We start from the raw sequence: 15,362 nt of genomic DNA on the forward strand, positions 1-15,362 counted from the left end.
TGCAACCTGCAAAAGGTGAGAAGTAAATGTCTGTTACTTACAAGCCCCTAGTCTGTGAAATTCTGTCACAGCAGCCCGTCTGGACTAAGACAAGTAGTTAGGCCCTAGGCTCAGATGATGGTAGCAGATTTTTTTTAACCTTTGTGAATGTTTCAGGAGGACTTTGGGAAGTTGTGCAGTGATGGTTGAGGGAGGGGGGCAGTTCTCTGAGAATATTGCAAAACATACAGCATCCTGACTCCCCTCAGAAATTCAATTTGTGCTCCTGATCCAATTTTTGCAACAACAAAAAATACCACAAAACTTCCCAGATACTCCACCAGGGAACTCCCTCCTCGTGAAGAACCACTGCTCAGGAGCAAAGAGCCTCCTTCCCCCTGCATGTAGCTCCTCGCTCTGGATTCTCAGATCAGAGGGATGCCTACCACCTCAAGACTGGGTCTAGGACAGGCCTGGACACTGCACATTGTCTACAGTTGGGGCTTAAGTGGCTAAGCCTTCATCATGGTCTTTGCATCTCTTATCAGCCAGAATCTCCCACCAGCTTTAGAAGGACTTTCACCTGGAACCAGGAGGAAGTGCAATTGACAAGCGTGTGACGCTTGGAGCTGTGTTAGAAACTAACTCGGGGCTTCTCAGGTGTGGTCAGAGGGTCATCTGCATCAAAGGAATTTGTTAAAAGTTTGGATCCCAGGCTCCATGCCACACCTTCCCAATCAGAGCTCCAGGGCCTGTGGCCACAGAGCCTACATTTATAACACACTCCCCAGGAGACTCTGATGTCCTCAGGGTTTATGGGCCTTGGAAGTCATCAGGAGCTACCACGCCACACACAGGGGCCAGTCTGGTCATGTGAAGGCGTCTGGGGGCCCCTGTAGGGCTGGCCCACATCAAGCCCCATGTGGCATTTGGCTGTAACCCTGCAGAGGCAGCTGGGACGCACCGGGACCCCCACGTGGGCCCCTGACTTCCCATTGTCCCTTTTCAACCTCACCATTCCTGAAACGCCAAAAAAACAGCCCCCTCTGTTAAGTCTCTTCTTTTCACTCTTTTTAAAGAGGCGACTTCTGACTAGATCAGACGAATTCATATTCTGAATGTGCTTTTGTATTAAAATAAGAGGGAAAAACTGGAAAAGAGGTAAGTGCTGTGGTCAAGGTTTTGAGGCTACAGATGTTCTTCAGGTGACTGTTGGCTACATATGTTTTCCCCTCTATGAGTCAAAAAAAAATTATTCCACTTTATATAACTCCGCAAACAGACTAGAATTCTCTCACTCCAAATTTGCTTTGCTTGCATTTTAAGGTATTGGAGATTATTCCACTGGTATTGGTGGCTCAGATGGTAAATCTCCCAGCCAATGCAGGAGATGCAGGTTCCTTCCCTGGGTCAGAAAGAGCCTCTGGAGGAGGAAATGGCACCCCACTCCAGTGTTCTTGCCTGGAGAATTCCAGAGGCAGAGGAGCCTGGCGGGCTACAGTCTGTGAGGTCTCAGAGTCGGACACGACTGAGTGAGCATTCATTCCAGAACAAAGTGCTTTAAAGGCTCCTTTAAATAGAAAACCCCTAATGCCTTTAGACTAACTTGATTATCAAGAAGAAAACATTATTTCAAAATCACCTGTGACTTTAAAACTGTTCATGATGCAAGCAGGTGTCCGTGTGCACCTGTAACGCACTGCCTGCTGGGAACAGAGACAGCGTTCCTCCTCACCAGTGTCCAGCGGAAACAGTCGCCAGGCTCATCGTTCAGAGGACGAAGTTTGTTTGACTTATTACCTGAGGGAAAGGAAGCAGGCGACAAAGCTGGCTGATATTTTTAGAAAACTAGCAACATTTTGAGCTGGCCCTTAGCAAGATTAGATGTGGTGTGAGGAGCTGAGTCCTGGATATAATTCTCGAGAAAAAGGAGGGTGCTGGAGACGTCTGGGTGTTTGCAGGAAGGTAGAGGAGAAGGTCCCGGAGTTCAAGGCGGCTGAGCTCCAGGAGGACTGACAGCGGCCACTTTGTGATGATCAAACCACCTGCAGCCGGGAGCGTTAGAGCGCCCTCTGGGGACCGCTGGCGGGACCGGCGTGGGGGCAGGGCGCCGTCAGCCTTTCTCAGTGTTGTCACCACCTGTGTCCTTTTTCTGCAAATACCCCATGGTAGATGAGTGTGGTCTTCATAGCTATTGCATCAATGATGACTTTATCCTGCATTTTTTGAAGGAGGTGACTAAGTAAGGTGATTTAAGGTTAAGATCACAGACTTTGGAGCCTAGTTTTCTTTTCTTTTTTTTTTTTGCATTTTGTTTTTAATATTATTGGAGTATAGTTGATTTACAGTGTCATGTTAGTTTCAGGTGTACATCACGGAGATTCAGTTATACAGATAGATTCTTTTTCAGATTCTTTTCCCTTACAGGTTGTTTTTCCTTTCTCTTCACAGGTCTGTCCCCTTTTTTCTCTATTCCTACTACCACTTGCCCTCACTGTACTTTGGGCCCCAGCCACTAACTACTCCCTGTCACCTGCCTCCCGCTCCTGGCTGCTGGGATCCTTCTAAGCAGAGATTCCCCCAGTGGCTCAGATGGTAAAGAAGCTGCCTACAATGCAGGAGACCTAGGTTTGGTCCTTGGGTTAGGAAGATCCCCTGGAGAAGGGAATGGCTGCCCACTCCAGTATTCTTGCCTGGAGAATTCCATGGACAGGGGAGCCTGGAAGGCTAGGTCCATGGGGTCACAAAGAGTCAGACACGACTGAGCGATCAACACTTTCACTTTCTTTCACTTTCTTTCACTTTCAGCATCTTCCAGCAGCTCCCTGCCTTGAGAATAACGTCCAAATTCCCCTTGGGACAGTTGGTCCCATCCACCCTAAGGGTCGTCTTACCTACAACCTCTGCCCTGCACACGTCCTGGGCACTCACTTACACATCCTGGGCACTCACCCGGACTCAGGGTCCCTGCCCACCCCAGCAACTTGTAAGCACTGCCTGCCTTTGCCTCCAGCTAGACTGGCAGACTGACCCTTATTCCCTGGATATTTACCCATCATCCTGTTACTGAGTCCCAACTCTCTCCACTCACCGCCTAATAGGCCAGTAAGTCCAGAGATGAGCTGCTGGCACAAGGAATAGTGAAAAGCTAGCAGCCCCAGAAGTCAATGGCCTACTGTCCCAAAGAGCCATCTCCCCCAAGTTAGGATTCAGACTTCTTTTATACTAAAAAGGGGAGGGAATAGAGATGAGTTTCTGGCCCAACTCCGGAGGAGGCGGGGTGTTACTTCTTCCTTCCAGCAGCCACTCATAGGTGGGGCCTGGCCAGGGAATCTTCTGAGAGCTTAACAAAGGTGTTGGAGCCTGAAGCTCATTCCCTGGCAGGTAGGGCTCCCAGAGATGGGCAAGCCATTATAACTTAAGTTCATAGCAACATGCCTTTAGTGATTAACTTGTAACAGAACAGGAAGGTTTTTCTCTACAATCCAACGCCTGGGACAAAACCTGCACTCACTGGTATTGAAAAGCACTTTACAGTTGACACAGTGCTTTCTCATTCTCGATCAGACCCCACATTCAGGTGGAGGTACTTTCTAATTGGACAGGGGCGGGAACAGAGGTTTGAAAAGGTCAGTGGCCCACGTTAAGACTCTCCAGTGGTCTACCGGCCTCATTCTCCGGGGGGTGGGCGTGTGGGACTGAGGATTGCACAAGCCCGGGTGTGAGTCCGGGCCAGCATGCACGGGCCACTGCAGTGACTTCACCTCCCGCGCCCACGCCTTGTCCTTCAAGAAGACAGGAGTTCAGAGTCAGGCTTGTTCCGAGGGTGAAATGAAACAATGCCTGTGGGGCGTCTACTAGGGCCTGGCTCGCAGCCGACACTACATGTGAGTTCCCTTACTGACCTCGGCGAGCTGCGTCGGACAGCGGCTCTTCCCTGGGGCTCCAGAGGCCACTGGGTGCCAACTGTGGAGCCCCGTGCGCCTTCGGACGCGACAGGGCGGTGCGGGGCTGGGGGGGCGGTGGTCACACCAGTCCTCAAAGTAGTGTGGACCCCGGCCCAGCTGGAAAGTGGACTTCGGCCCAGCTCCGGCGGGGCGTAACTCGGAGGCCCTGGGAGGCCGGGCTGGATGCGGGGGCCTGTGGAGGGGGCATTGTTCCACGCCGGCACCCCGAGGCGCACTCCTCAGAGGGCACACCGGCTGCCTCCCCCGCCTCCAGCCTCCTCCCACCACCACCTTGCCTCTGCGCCTGCCCTCTTCCTCCCTCCGCCAGCTCCCGCACTGTCCCCTGAGCCCCCACAAGCAAGAGGGTCCCAGGCGGAGAGGGTTGGGGGCCCGTAGATCGTGCGCCGCCAGGGAGCGCAACCCCGCCCCCACCGCCGCCGCGCCGGCTGGCAGGAGGCGGGACATGCGCGCCGGGCGGCGGAGGGTGGGGGGGCGCAGGCCGGGGCGGGCGCGGAGCAGGGCGGGCCGTGGGCGGGGAGCAGGGGCTGGAGCGGGGAGCGCGCAGCCAGCGCCGCCGCCGGACTCGGGCGGGTGTGCGAGCCTGGGGCGTAGCTTGCCGGGGATGCGAGAGGCTGGGAGCCGCCGCGCCGGGAGAACGCGAGCACTGGTGACCTCGGCCCGGGGAGAGCCGGGGACGGCGGCGAACCCCGCAGGGATCCTCGGGGCCGGGGTGCGGGGCCGGCGGCGGCGCGGGAGCGCGGGGCGCAGACCGGGCGGGGCTGGCGGACAGTGATGAGCGGGCACGCGGGGAGGCTGCACGCCGCCGCCGCCGCCCGGAGCATCCGCCGCCCGAGCTGCTGCTCGCGGCCCGGGCCCCGGCCATGGAGACGCTGAACGGCCCCGCGGGCGGCGGCGCCCAGGACCCGAAGCCGCAGCCGCCCGGCCAGCACCACCGCCAGCACCACCACCTCCACCCGCTGGCGGAACGGAGACGGCTGCACCGCGCACCCTCGCCAGCCAGACCGTTTCTCAAGGACCTGCACGGCCGGCCTGCGGCCCCCGGCCAGGCCGCCCCCTCCTCGGGCCGAGCCCCGGCGCCCGCCGCCCCGCGGTCTCCCAGCCTCGCGGGCAAGGCGCCGCCCTCGCCGGGGCCCCCGGCCGCGCCCAGCCGCCTCTCCCGGCGGAGCGGCGGCGCTCCCGGCGCGAAGGACAAGCCGCCGCCGGGCGCCGGGGCCAGGGCAGCGGGCGGCGCTAAGGCCGCTCCGGGCCCCAGGAGGGTGGCACGCGCGGCGCCCGCCGAGCCGCTGCCCCGGGTAGGGAAGCCACCGCCCGGGGCCGAGCCGCCGCCCGCCGCTGCCAAGGGCCGCAGAGCCAAACGCGCCTCCGGAGCTGTCCCCGCCCGCGCCGCCGGGCCCCGGGTCCCCGCCGTCGCGGTCCCGGCCGTGATCCTCGCCGTGACTTCCGCGGCCGGCTCCCCGGCCCCCGGCTCGCGCATCAGCCACACAGACAGCAGCTCCGATCTCTCCGACTGCCCCTCCGACCCTCTTTCCGACGAGCAGCGCCTGCTCCCCGCCGCCAGTAGTGACGCCGAGTCCGGCACGGGCTCCAGCGACCGGGAACCTCTGCGAGGAGCCCCCACGACCAGCCCCCCAGCTCGGGGGCCGCCGCCAGACAGCCCCGAGCCCCCGGGACTCCTCGCCGCGACTCCCGCCGCCTGCCTTGGGGGTCGGAACAGCCCCAGTGGGGTCCCCTCGGCGTCCCCGGGGCCGGGCGTGGTGGAGGATGTCGCGGGGCGCGCACCGCCGGAGCGAACGGGTCCCGCGACCCCCAGGGAGCACGGGCTGGGCGAGCAGCACCGGTTGGTCCCGGCGGCGGAGGAGGAGGAGCTGCTGCGGGAGATGGAGGAGCTGCGCTCGGAGAACGACTATCTCAAGGTGCGCAGCCTGCCCCGCCGCAGGTGTCCCGGCGGCAGCCCCAGGTCTGGGTGCGGGCTGGGACCCGCGAGCCCCTGCGTACCGGCCCCGAAAGCGCTTCTTCCAAGTGCCAGTCACTTTCCTGCGCCCGACACGCCGGGCGCTGGGAACTTGAGCCAAAGTTGTGGAAGGAGCAGCGAGACCTGTGGGTCCAGCCGCTTCTCCACCCACTTAGCTTGTTTCTAGAAAGTCTCGCGTCTTCCCTCGGATATCTCTGCCCCAGTTGACGCTGCGTTAACTAGAGAGGCGGCTGTGACCGCCTTTTGGAGACGCAGTCGACCCCCTGCCCCCTCACCTGTGGGCGCGGCTTGTCCCCAGCCGAGAATCTCTGAGCGGGACCCCGTGCGCCGAGTGCGGGTCTCGGAGGGTGCAGACTCGCCTTCCCCTTTTCCCGCAGTTAAGAAGGCCAGGTGCTCTCCGAGTCTCCCCCGGGCGCAGACAGCCGGGTCACACCGCTTTCAGTGATAAACCTACAGCTCAGGAGTCCCTTGAGCGCGGCCTGGGCGGAGAGGCCACGCTGTCTTGCTGGCCGGTCCTTTGTACGTGTCCACCAGCCGGTTTTTCCGTGTCAGGAGAGGCCACTCGCGCCCGCTCTTTCGAGGGACTCACAGCCTGTGCGTCCATTGAGCGCTTTGCGGCGCGGCCTGCTCTGAGTGGCTTCTGGGTCTTGGTAGCTTTGGGGCACAAGTCTGACTCCATGTTTTCCAGGAGGAGGAGGAGAAGAGCAGGCGTTGCAGAAAAGAGGATTTAGACCGTATGGGGTGGGGAGGTCAGGGCACGCCGGGTGACTCCAAAACAAGGAGGGTGGTACTGAATGCATCTGTCTTAATTTATTGTGATGCTCAGGTTAGTCAACAGCTCCACCGTGTAAATCTCCTCCTTCTGTTAAGATGGTTAAATATATATCTCCTCCCAAATGCAGCGGCCCTCCTCATCAGTACGTTTTGTGATTCTCCCCATTTTCTCAGCAAAGGCTGACTCTCCCTGATGGAGGTCCCCGGGTGGCTGGTGGGACACGGATGTGGGCTTTTAAGGTGCGTGGAGGTGATCTGTGCAGTTAAGCTGGGGTCAGAGCAGTGGACTGAGGAGTGTTCCTATACCCAAGCTGCAGAGGCTGCTCTAACCCACTGAGCCCCCATGGTGGTTTTTATCCTGTTCAAAGAGGCAGAGGAGGATCGCGGTGGGAAAAGAGAGCAGATGGGGACTCTGAATAAAATGTTTCCAGTAGTACATTTGCTCTGGTCACCGACTCTTATGTAATAGACAGCAGAGTGAAATGTGAGAGTATGGAAGAGAAAGGGCCACGGTATTAGCATTACTCTGATGTGAAACCAGGGCTTTTGTAAATCTGCCCTGGAGGTAAGCTCCCTGAGGGTGAGAAAGACCATCTTTGAATTTTGTAGCCTCAGAGCAAATAGATGTTTCTCATGACATCTGATCTCAAGGCAGGCAGTTCAGCATCATTTCAGGGCTCACTCAGGCCGCTGGTTATTTGCTTTATTATTATTTTTTTCACATCATTGGATTCTCAGTGAAGGAAGTAGGTGTCTGACCCTGGAGTCTGCTCTGGTGTGTTTGATATTTCAGCGAATCTCGCAACACAGGGTATCTTTGTTGTGTTTATCACAACCCTAATTTCACTGAAAAGGTCGCTGAGATCCGAGAAGATGTACCTACGTGTCCAAGGTCACCCAGCTAGTAAGTGATGCAGCTGGTATTTCCCCGGCCTCCAGACCTCTGTTCTCTCCCGGCTCCAGGCTGCATCCTTGTTTCCATCAAGGCTGAGAAGAGCCACGCCTGCCTTAGAGTTGTCTTATTAGCTTGGGCCATACCCAGCATTTAGCTTTTTTGAGGAACCTCTCTTTTTAGGCCAAAGGGCCACAGTGAGCACTTCTCTACTGGACTGTTTGGGGTCCCACAGACCCCCCCCTGGCAGTGTTTAATCTGTGGGAAATGTCAGTTGCCATTTCCTGTGGTGGTCATGGCCGAACGTTTCTGACCCGAGTCCATCTCCCAGCGGTTCCTCTGACAGCAGGAGAGAAGAGGCAGAGACAGTCTGGGGAGGCTGGGACATCAGGCTGATCACAAACACATGCGTGAGTTACATGGTTGGCTCTTCAGTAGCTTAAGTGACAGCCATTCAATTTGGGGATGAAAGACAACAGTCCTGCTAGACTTTTCTTAAGGTCAGTGAGCCTGCCCACATGTGTGGGATCGGGCTGGGAGCATCCCTGACCTCACAAAGCAATGACCTTTGCTGTAAGCCTGCTTTTGCACACGGATTTTAGAGCCTGCACCAGTGGTGGTGTTTTTTTTTTTTAGATGGCAGATAAATTAGTCCCTGACCTACTCCTTCCTTAGGGAATGTTGCATAGGACTCTGGAGATTAGGAGACTCCACCCAGAAATTTTACTTTGATGTATTCTGGAGGATGGTGACCACAGTATTACAGGCTTTCCTGAGTCAGTTCTGTCACCACTATTGTATGAAACTCAAGTGAGAAGAATGAACCGAGAGTAATCAAGCAGAAGACTAAGGATGATGTGTTATTGATTGGGAAATTCGAGTGGAATTTTGTTTTTTAGCCAGACTGCTGTGTTTTTCCAGAAATCAGCTGTCAACAGAGAAGCGCCCGCCTCTGTTGTGTGGCGCTGAATGGGGCCATCCTCGAGTCATTCTGCCATCACCAGGCACCACGGTGACTACATGATGTTGTTTAGTCGCTAAGTCGTCTCTGACTCTTGCAACCCCATGGACTATAGCCCGCCAGGCTCCTCTGTCCATGGAGTTTTCCAGGCAAGAATACTGGAGTGGGTTGCCATTTCCTTCTCCAAGGTATCTTCCCAACCCAGGGATCGAACCGTCATCTCCTGCATTGGCAGGCAGATTTTTTACCACTGAGGCACCAGGGAAGCAGGGTAACTAGATGATGAGTAAGTACTCAGTCCGGGTGGTTGGCTTTTTGCATGAAAGCAGTCAGAAAAGCCCTGTTGGCCCTTGACTGCAGATGAACTTGTATGTAATTTGGAAGGCTTCAGGAGTGAAGATAGGAGATTGAAGTCAGTTGTCCAAAGGGCTTTGCTTCTTTCTCAGACCAGACTCAGGTCCATCTTAGTGACCAGGGTGTCTGAGAAACGCTGGCCATCGTGATCTCTGCCTGCCCACCATCACTGTGTTTTGCTCCAGCGCTCAATCAGACAAGCCCTGGAGCTCATTGTGAACATATTAATTATGTTCTGTTTCCACAGGCTTTTCAGGAGGGTTTAATTGCTTTGCATTTATTGGCCTATTTCGGAAATGCTTCTCACATTGGTGGGGGATGCTAGCATGACACCCTTCCCCCCACCCCCAAGTAGTGTACTTCCAAAGGGCCCCAGTCCTGGGGGCTCCAAGGTCGGCCTGGGGAGGGCTGCTGAATTTGCTCTGCCCTTTCGGTTACCTCCTAAGAATTATTTTTGGTGAAAACAAGCAAAGTGCCTGCTAGCTCAAAGCAGACACCATGGGAATGTGGAAGAGCAGTGAGTTCTCAAGGGGGCTGCTGGGGAGGCCATTCGGGTGGAGCGGTTTCACTGCCTCAGCACTGGCCCAGCCTTGGCTTCTCTCTTGGGGTCTTGGGAGTTTCAGGATCTGCAATGATTTGGTTAAATCCAGCCGTGAAGATTCCAGGCACTCTGAATGGCCAGGAAGGGGTGGGGGTGGGGTGGACACTGAGGCAAGAATAAACAGTTCTGAGCATAAAGTGCTTCAGCTCCTCCCTGCCTACCCCCCTCCCTCCTGGAAGGTTGAAGCAGACAGTGTCCCTATTCTTTCCTGACCTTCTGCTTTCCACACCCATTCTTTATTCAGCCTGCAAACAAGCGGCTGTAATCATCTTAGGTGGCGAGATAATGTGGACCAGGGCACAGGGGGGCCGTGGCTGCTGGATGAACTGGCACTTGTAAACAATGGCTGAGCCCCCCTGTGTCTTCTGAGCCTCAGCTGGGACTCTGCAGAGCACATTTCCATTGATGGGAGGGAAAGGAGTTGGATTATTTGTATATTACAGTAGACAATAGTTAAGGGTCTGCAACTCCCAGAGGAGGGAATTATTGCAACAGTAGCCAGCTGACTGCTCACTGTCTAAATTGAGTGTGTTTAAAGAGGGAGTGATTAAAGTAGGACTAGTTATTGATTTTAAGGTGTTTAAAGGGAAGCATTGGAGGAGGAAATGGCAACCCACTCCAGTGTTCTTGCCTGGAGAATCCCATGGACAGAGGAGCCTGGTGGGCTGCCGTCTGTGGGGTCGCACAGAGTCAGACACGACTGAAGCAACTTAGCAGCAGCAGCAGCACCAAGATCATCAGTATGATCAAGGGTTTTCATCACTTTTACTATGAAACCAAGGATTTGGTTTTTATATTTGTGGATAAAGTATCCTCAAAGAGATTTTCTTTGACATTTTAATCTTGGTTTATTCTAGTGCACACATGGTACCTCATTTTTTCTTAAATCTGGTGTGTGTGTACACACACACACACACACACACACACACACACACACACCCCCCACCCCCTTCCCAGACGGCACTAGTAGTAAAAGAATCGGCCTGCCAGTGCAGGGAGATACAAGAGACAGGTTTAATCCCTCGGTCGGGAAACTCCCCTGGAGAAGGAAATGGTACCCAGTATTTTTGCCTGGAAAATTCCACGGATAGAGGGGCCTGGTGGGCTCCAGTCCATGGGGCTACAGAGAGTTGGATACTCCTGAGCACACATATACACACTCACGAGTATAAAATAAAGCTTGATTTGTTATCTGCAGGTGAAGGGGAATAGTTGGGGAGCTCTCTAGTACTTCAAGGTTTCATGCTATACAAAATTCGAAAAGTATATTTAGTTAAAGCTAAATTAGCTTTTTAATGAGATAATGATCTAACATTTGAGTATCTGACAGACCTGTTGTTAATTCAATATAAAACTTGATTAAGGGAAATTTTCTCATTATCTGTATTAAAAACCAACAGTTTTCTGCTCTTACTGTGTGTAAATTTAGTCTAGCAGAAACATTATATGTTCTGCTTGATTGGGTTTGTTAAGCATTTAAATGGCAGACATCTTTAAGGTTCTTTGATACAATGTTTTCTACATTAGAGCATGCTGTCAGAAAATTAATGTAATGTTCGTTTGAAAAATCACTCTCCCATCATGACCCTAATCTGAATAATCACAGTTTTTGCTTTTCAAATGTCTGCTTCCTGCCTACATGGTTTGTAATTTGCTTTTCTTATAACTTCTTTTCACTGAACCTGAAAATTGTTTTTTTCAAGGCTTTTTGAAAAGAGTTGAAACCCTGGCCTCATCCTGTCTCTGCAACAGACAAGTGTTTGGAAGCCATTTAAACGTTTAGGGTTTCAGTATGCTCATTTTAAAAATGGAGGGTATTAATACCTTTTATGCACATTGCGGTGCTTTGGTGAGGACCAGTTGTGAAAACGAATATACCCACACATTGACAATGTCAAGTTCTAAACGTCAGCTTGCTGTTATTTTGCGCCGACAGGCTTTTTGCAAGTGTGATTTAAAGCTTCTTGTTTCACGTGTCCTGGTGGTTGCTGATAATTTCTCCCATTTACTGGAAAGAGTATGTGTGTGGAGCCAGAAAGCCTGGGTTTGTAGCTGGGCTTCCAGTTATCAGCCGAGAGGCTTTGGGTGTGTTCACCAGTGTGGGTTTGGCCTCTTTGTCCATCTTGTGGGGGCCGTGTGTCCCTGCAGGCTTATCGTAGGCTTAGTAACGAAGGCGAAATACTAAAGAAAGGGTGTCTGCTGGTCCACAAATTTAGATAAAATATGAGTTATAAAAGCAGTGATTCAAATACATGCAATTACAATCTCTTCCTAATTTTCTTTTCAAAGCGACTAATGTTAGTGGTTATTTATGCCAAGAGCTATTAGCTGTTTACATCTGGCCTGCTGAGTGATCTGGAGGTGTGGGTACATCGAACCCTGGAACAGGCTTTTTCAGTCCATAGCACAGGTGCAGGCGTCTGTAGAGCATAACTAGCGTTTAATTGTAGGGTTGATGAGGGGCCCCCCATTACAAAGTCTGAAAAACCAGAGAACATTTTTTTAAGTGGAAGTCCTACCATATGTTTTTTTATGACTACGTCACATTTTAAAATTCATGTTTGAGTAATAGGTAATTTTCAGCATTAATGACTTGACAAGCTTTCTAGAAAGGGCTGCCCTGGTGGCTCAAATGGTAAAGAATCTGCCTGTAATGCAGGAGACCCAGGTTCGATCCTTGGGCCGGGAAGATCCCTTGGAGAAGGGAATGGCTACCCACTCCAGTATTCTTGCCAGAGAATACCATGGACAGAGAAACCTGGTGGGCCACCATCCATGGGGTCACACAGAGTCAGACACAACTAAGAGACTAACACTTTGAGTAGAAGGAAAAGCCTTCGCACACAGTGCCTTCATAAACGGAGTGCCAACGCCACTGGATATTTGTGGGTACCCCTGGATATATACAGTGATTACTGCTTATGTTGAAATATTTTTATTAGTTACCCAGTGTAATAATTAACTAACTGTATTCAGACACCTAGATTAAGCTTTTTCTCAAAGTCAAATCAGATTTGCAGAAGGGACCTGAGAAGCTTGACCTTGATTTTGAAGATTCAGGACTAACTCTCTTTATGGGAGGATGGCATGCACAGGCCTGTTTGAAAGCTTGTAGGCTGTGGTGGCTGGTCTCCTCTGGCAGGGGTTGGGTCAAGGGCAAGGCTCTCATGGCTCAGTGCAGGGATTCGGCATCAGAAACAGTCTCTCTGCTGCAGGTTGAAAGGCCCTTCCAGAAGTCAGTGTGTTCTCTAGGCCCTTGAAGAGCCCAGCCTGTCCATTCTGTCCACTGTCTGGCCTCTGTTCCACCCAGTAAACCCCAATTCCATCAAACTTTCCTATTGGAACAAGATTTATAGGAAGGGTCCTCCATGAAGAAGAAGAAAAAAGCCAATGAAACTTGCTTATATGTCATAACATTTTCAACATTAAGATTTACCTTTTTCTAAAAGATTTTTTAATGTGGATTATTTTAAAAGTCTCTATTGAATTTGTTATAATATTGCATCTACTTTACGTTTTGATTATTTGGCCTCGAAGCACATGGGATCTTAGCTCTCCCCAACCAGGGGTCAAACCCACACCACCTGCATTGGAAGGCAAAGTCTTAACTACTGGAGGCAATTCCCTAAGAGTTACCTTTCTTAAGACACATGCTGCTAAGTCACTTCAGTCGTGTCCAGCTCTGTGCAACCCCATAGACGGCAGCCCACCAGGCTCCCCCGTCCCTGGGATTCTCCAGGCAAGAATTTTGGAGTGGGTTGCCATTTCCTCCTCCAATGCATGAAAGTGAAAAGTGAAAGTGAAGTCTCTCAGTTGTGTCCGACTCTTCGTGACCCCATGGACTGCAGCCCACCAGGCTCCTCCATCCATGGGACTTTCCAGGCAAGAGTACTAGAGTGGGGTGCCATTGCCTTCTCCGCTTAAGACACATAAGAACACCTTATTTTTTTTTATATATAATTTTTTTTTTGGCCCCACTACATGGCATGTGGGATCTTAGTTTTCTAACCAGGAATCGAACCCGTGCCCCCTGCATTTGGAAGCACAGAGTCTTAACCACTGGATCATCAGGGAATTTCCAGACATCTTTTATTTTTAATGAGATTATCGCCACTGGTACAGAAATTCTGTAAGAATCTTTAGCAGACAAAACATTTTATTCGTTTGGCTACTAGGAAGTTGTTAAAGCTTTCATTTTCAACATCCACTTCCCTTCGTGGGCCATTGAAATGGGCCCCACTTGGAGCCATGGTCAGCTGAGTGGGTCATGTCCTTGGTCAGGTGGTGTGGACAGAGTGGAAGAACCTGTAGGCGGCCTTTAGGAGAATCAGATGCTTCACATGTGCCCTTTCCCCTACAGGTGATGGCTGCACACAGGTAGGGTTGGCTGGACAGTGGTTTTCACGCTGTTCGTGCCAATTTGTTATTTTTCCACAAGGGTTCCCAGTTCGTTTGGTACACATCTCCTATGTGATCTTATCCGGGATAAAACAATCTGCAGGAGGTTTACTACTAGTCAATTTCTTGTCTGCCTGAGGCTCTGATGTTGGGAAACTCTTTTCTTTATTGTAAGTAAATCCCTGGTTTTTGAGAATAAATGCAGGATTAGGGAGGGTGGCCAGACTCCAGGAACAAACTGAAAAGAATGAGAGCTGATGAGTTAGGGTGTCCGTGTCTGGGAGCATTTTTTCCCTTTGAGCCTCAGTGTTAACTGAACAAAATAAATGAGAATGAGGACTTCCCTGGTGGTCCAGTGGTTTCACTGCTGAGGGCCTGGGTTCTATCCCTGGTTGGGGACTAAGATCAAACAAGCCACATGGCACAGCCAAAAAAAAAAGATGACCAAGAGTATCCTAGTCTGGAGGCGTTTATGCCGTCAAATATGAAACTAATCAAGACAATTCCTAGAATGCTTTTCTTAATCTCCAACCTTCTAAGTTGCTCCTCGCTGAAGCGTTTATTATAGAAAATATACCCTGCATGCTACTGCCTTTTCTGTGGCTTTTGGAAGAGTTGTCCATGATCAGGCTACAAGACTGGAACAAAACAATGTGAGGTGATGTCCAGTCTGCACTGCGTTCAGAAGCTGGTCTTTCTGGGTGTTGACCGAGGTTCAAGTGTATTCATTCCACAAATATGTATTAAGGGCCTGCTGTGTGGCTCACGCTGCTCTGGACACTGGGAGACTCCAGGTGTCTGCTTTCCTGGTGCTTACCTTCCCGTGTGGGTGACAGATGAAGAGTAGGAAGAAACCGATAATATTTGATGGTGGTAGGAGGTCGGAGGGGCTTTAAAGTGGCGCTCGTGGTAAAGAACTTACCTGCCATGCATGAGATAGAGAGGCGGGTTCAATCCCTGGGTCGGGAAGATCCCCTGGAGAAGGAAAAGGGAACCCACCCCAGTATTCTTGCCTGGGAGAAATCCCATGGACAGAGGAGCCTGGCAGGCTACACTCCATAGGGTTGCAGAGTCGGACATGACTGAAGCGATTTAGCACTATGCAGATATGAGGGGCAGGGCCTGGGGCTAGAGACAGTGGCGGTAGGGGGCATTGTGTGCCTTCTGACTGATTTACCTACCATGAGCTTGGTCACGAGCTGGGGAGGAGCTTTTTAAGGAGAAACCATCACAGGTGATCTGCCTCCTGCACCTGGACCCTGAGAGAGGGCAGGCTGGCCCTGAGGGGAGGGGGCAGCTGTGGCTCCCTGGAGAGGAATGGAGGCGGAATGAGCATGGTGTATGGAGCCCTGGGGAGATAGCCCCGTAGGTTGGACGTTGAACTGACAGCACTGCATTGGCTGGGCTGGGAGGGAAGGAGGGAGCCAGGAATAACTCCCGGGTTTCTTCTGTATCCCAGCATC

General features: G+C 52.3%; 1 protein-coding gene across 5 annotated transcripts in view; it reads left to right on the plus strand.

Moving 5' to 3' along the window:
* The first annotated feature begins 4,508 nt into the window (after positions 1–4,508).
* MTCL1 (microtubule crosslinking factor 1) overlaps positions 4,509–15,362 on the plus strand; it is a 113,358-nt gene continuing 102,504 nt past the window's right edge. For 3 of the 5 annotated variants that reach the window (XM_061399912.1, XM_061399916.1, XM_061399915.1), the window contains exon 1: positions 4,510–5,860. In XM_061399912.1, the coding sequence (XP_061255896.1) occupies positions 4,808–5,860 (1,053 nt within the window). In that variant the 5' untranslated portion in view covers positions 4,510–4,807. Of the gene's footprint in view, positions 5,861–15,362 lie in introns of all 5 variants that reach the window. The other 2 variants (XM_061399914.1, XM_061399913.1) reach the window with 2 other exon arrangements.

Source organism: Bos javanicus, chromosome 24 (genome assembly GCF_032452875.1).
Source record: "Bos javanicus breed banteng chromosome 24, ARS-OSU_banteng_1.0, whole genome shotgun sequence".
Lineage (NCBI taxonomy): Eukaryota > Metazoa > Chordata > Mammalia > Artiodactyla > Bovidae > Bos > Bos javanicus.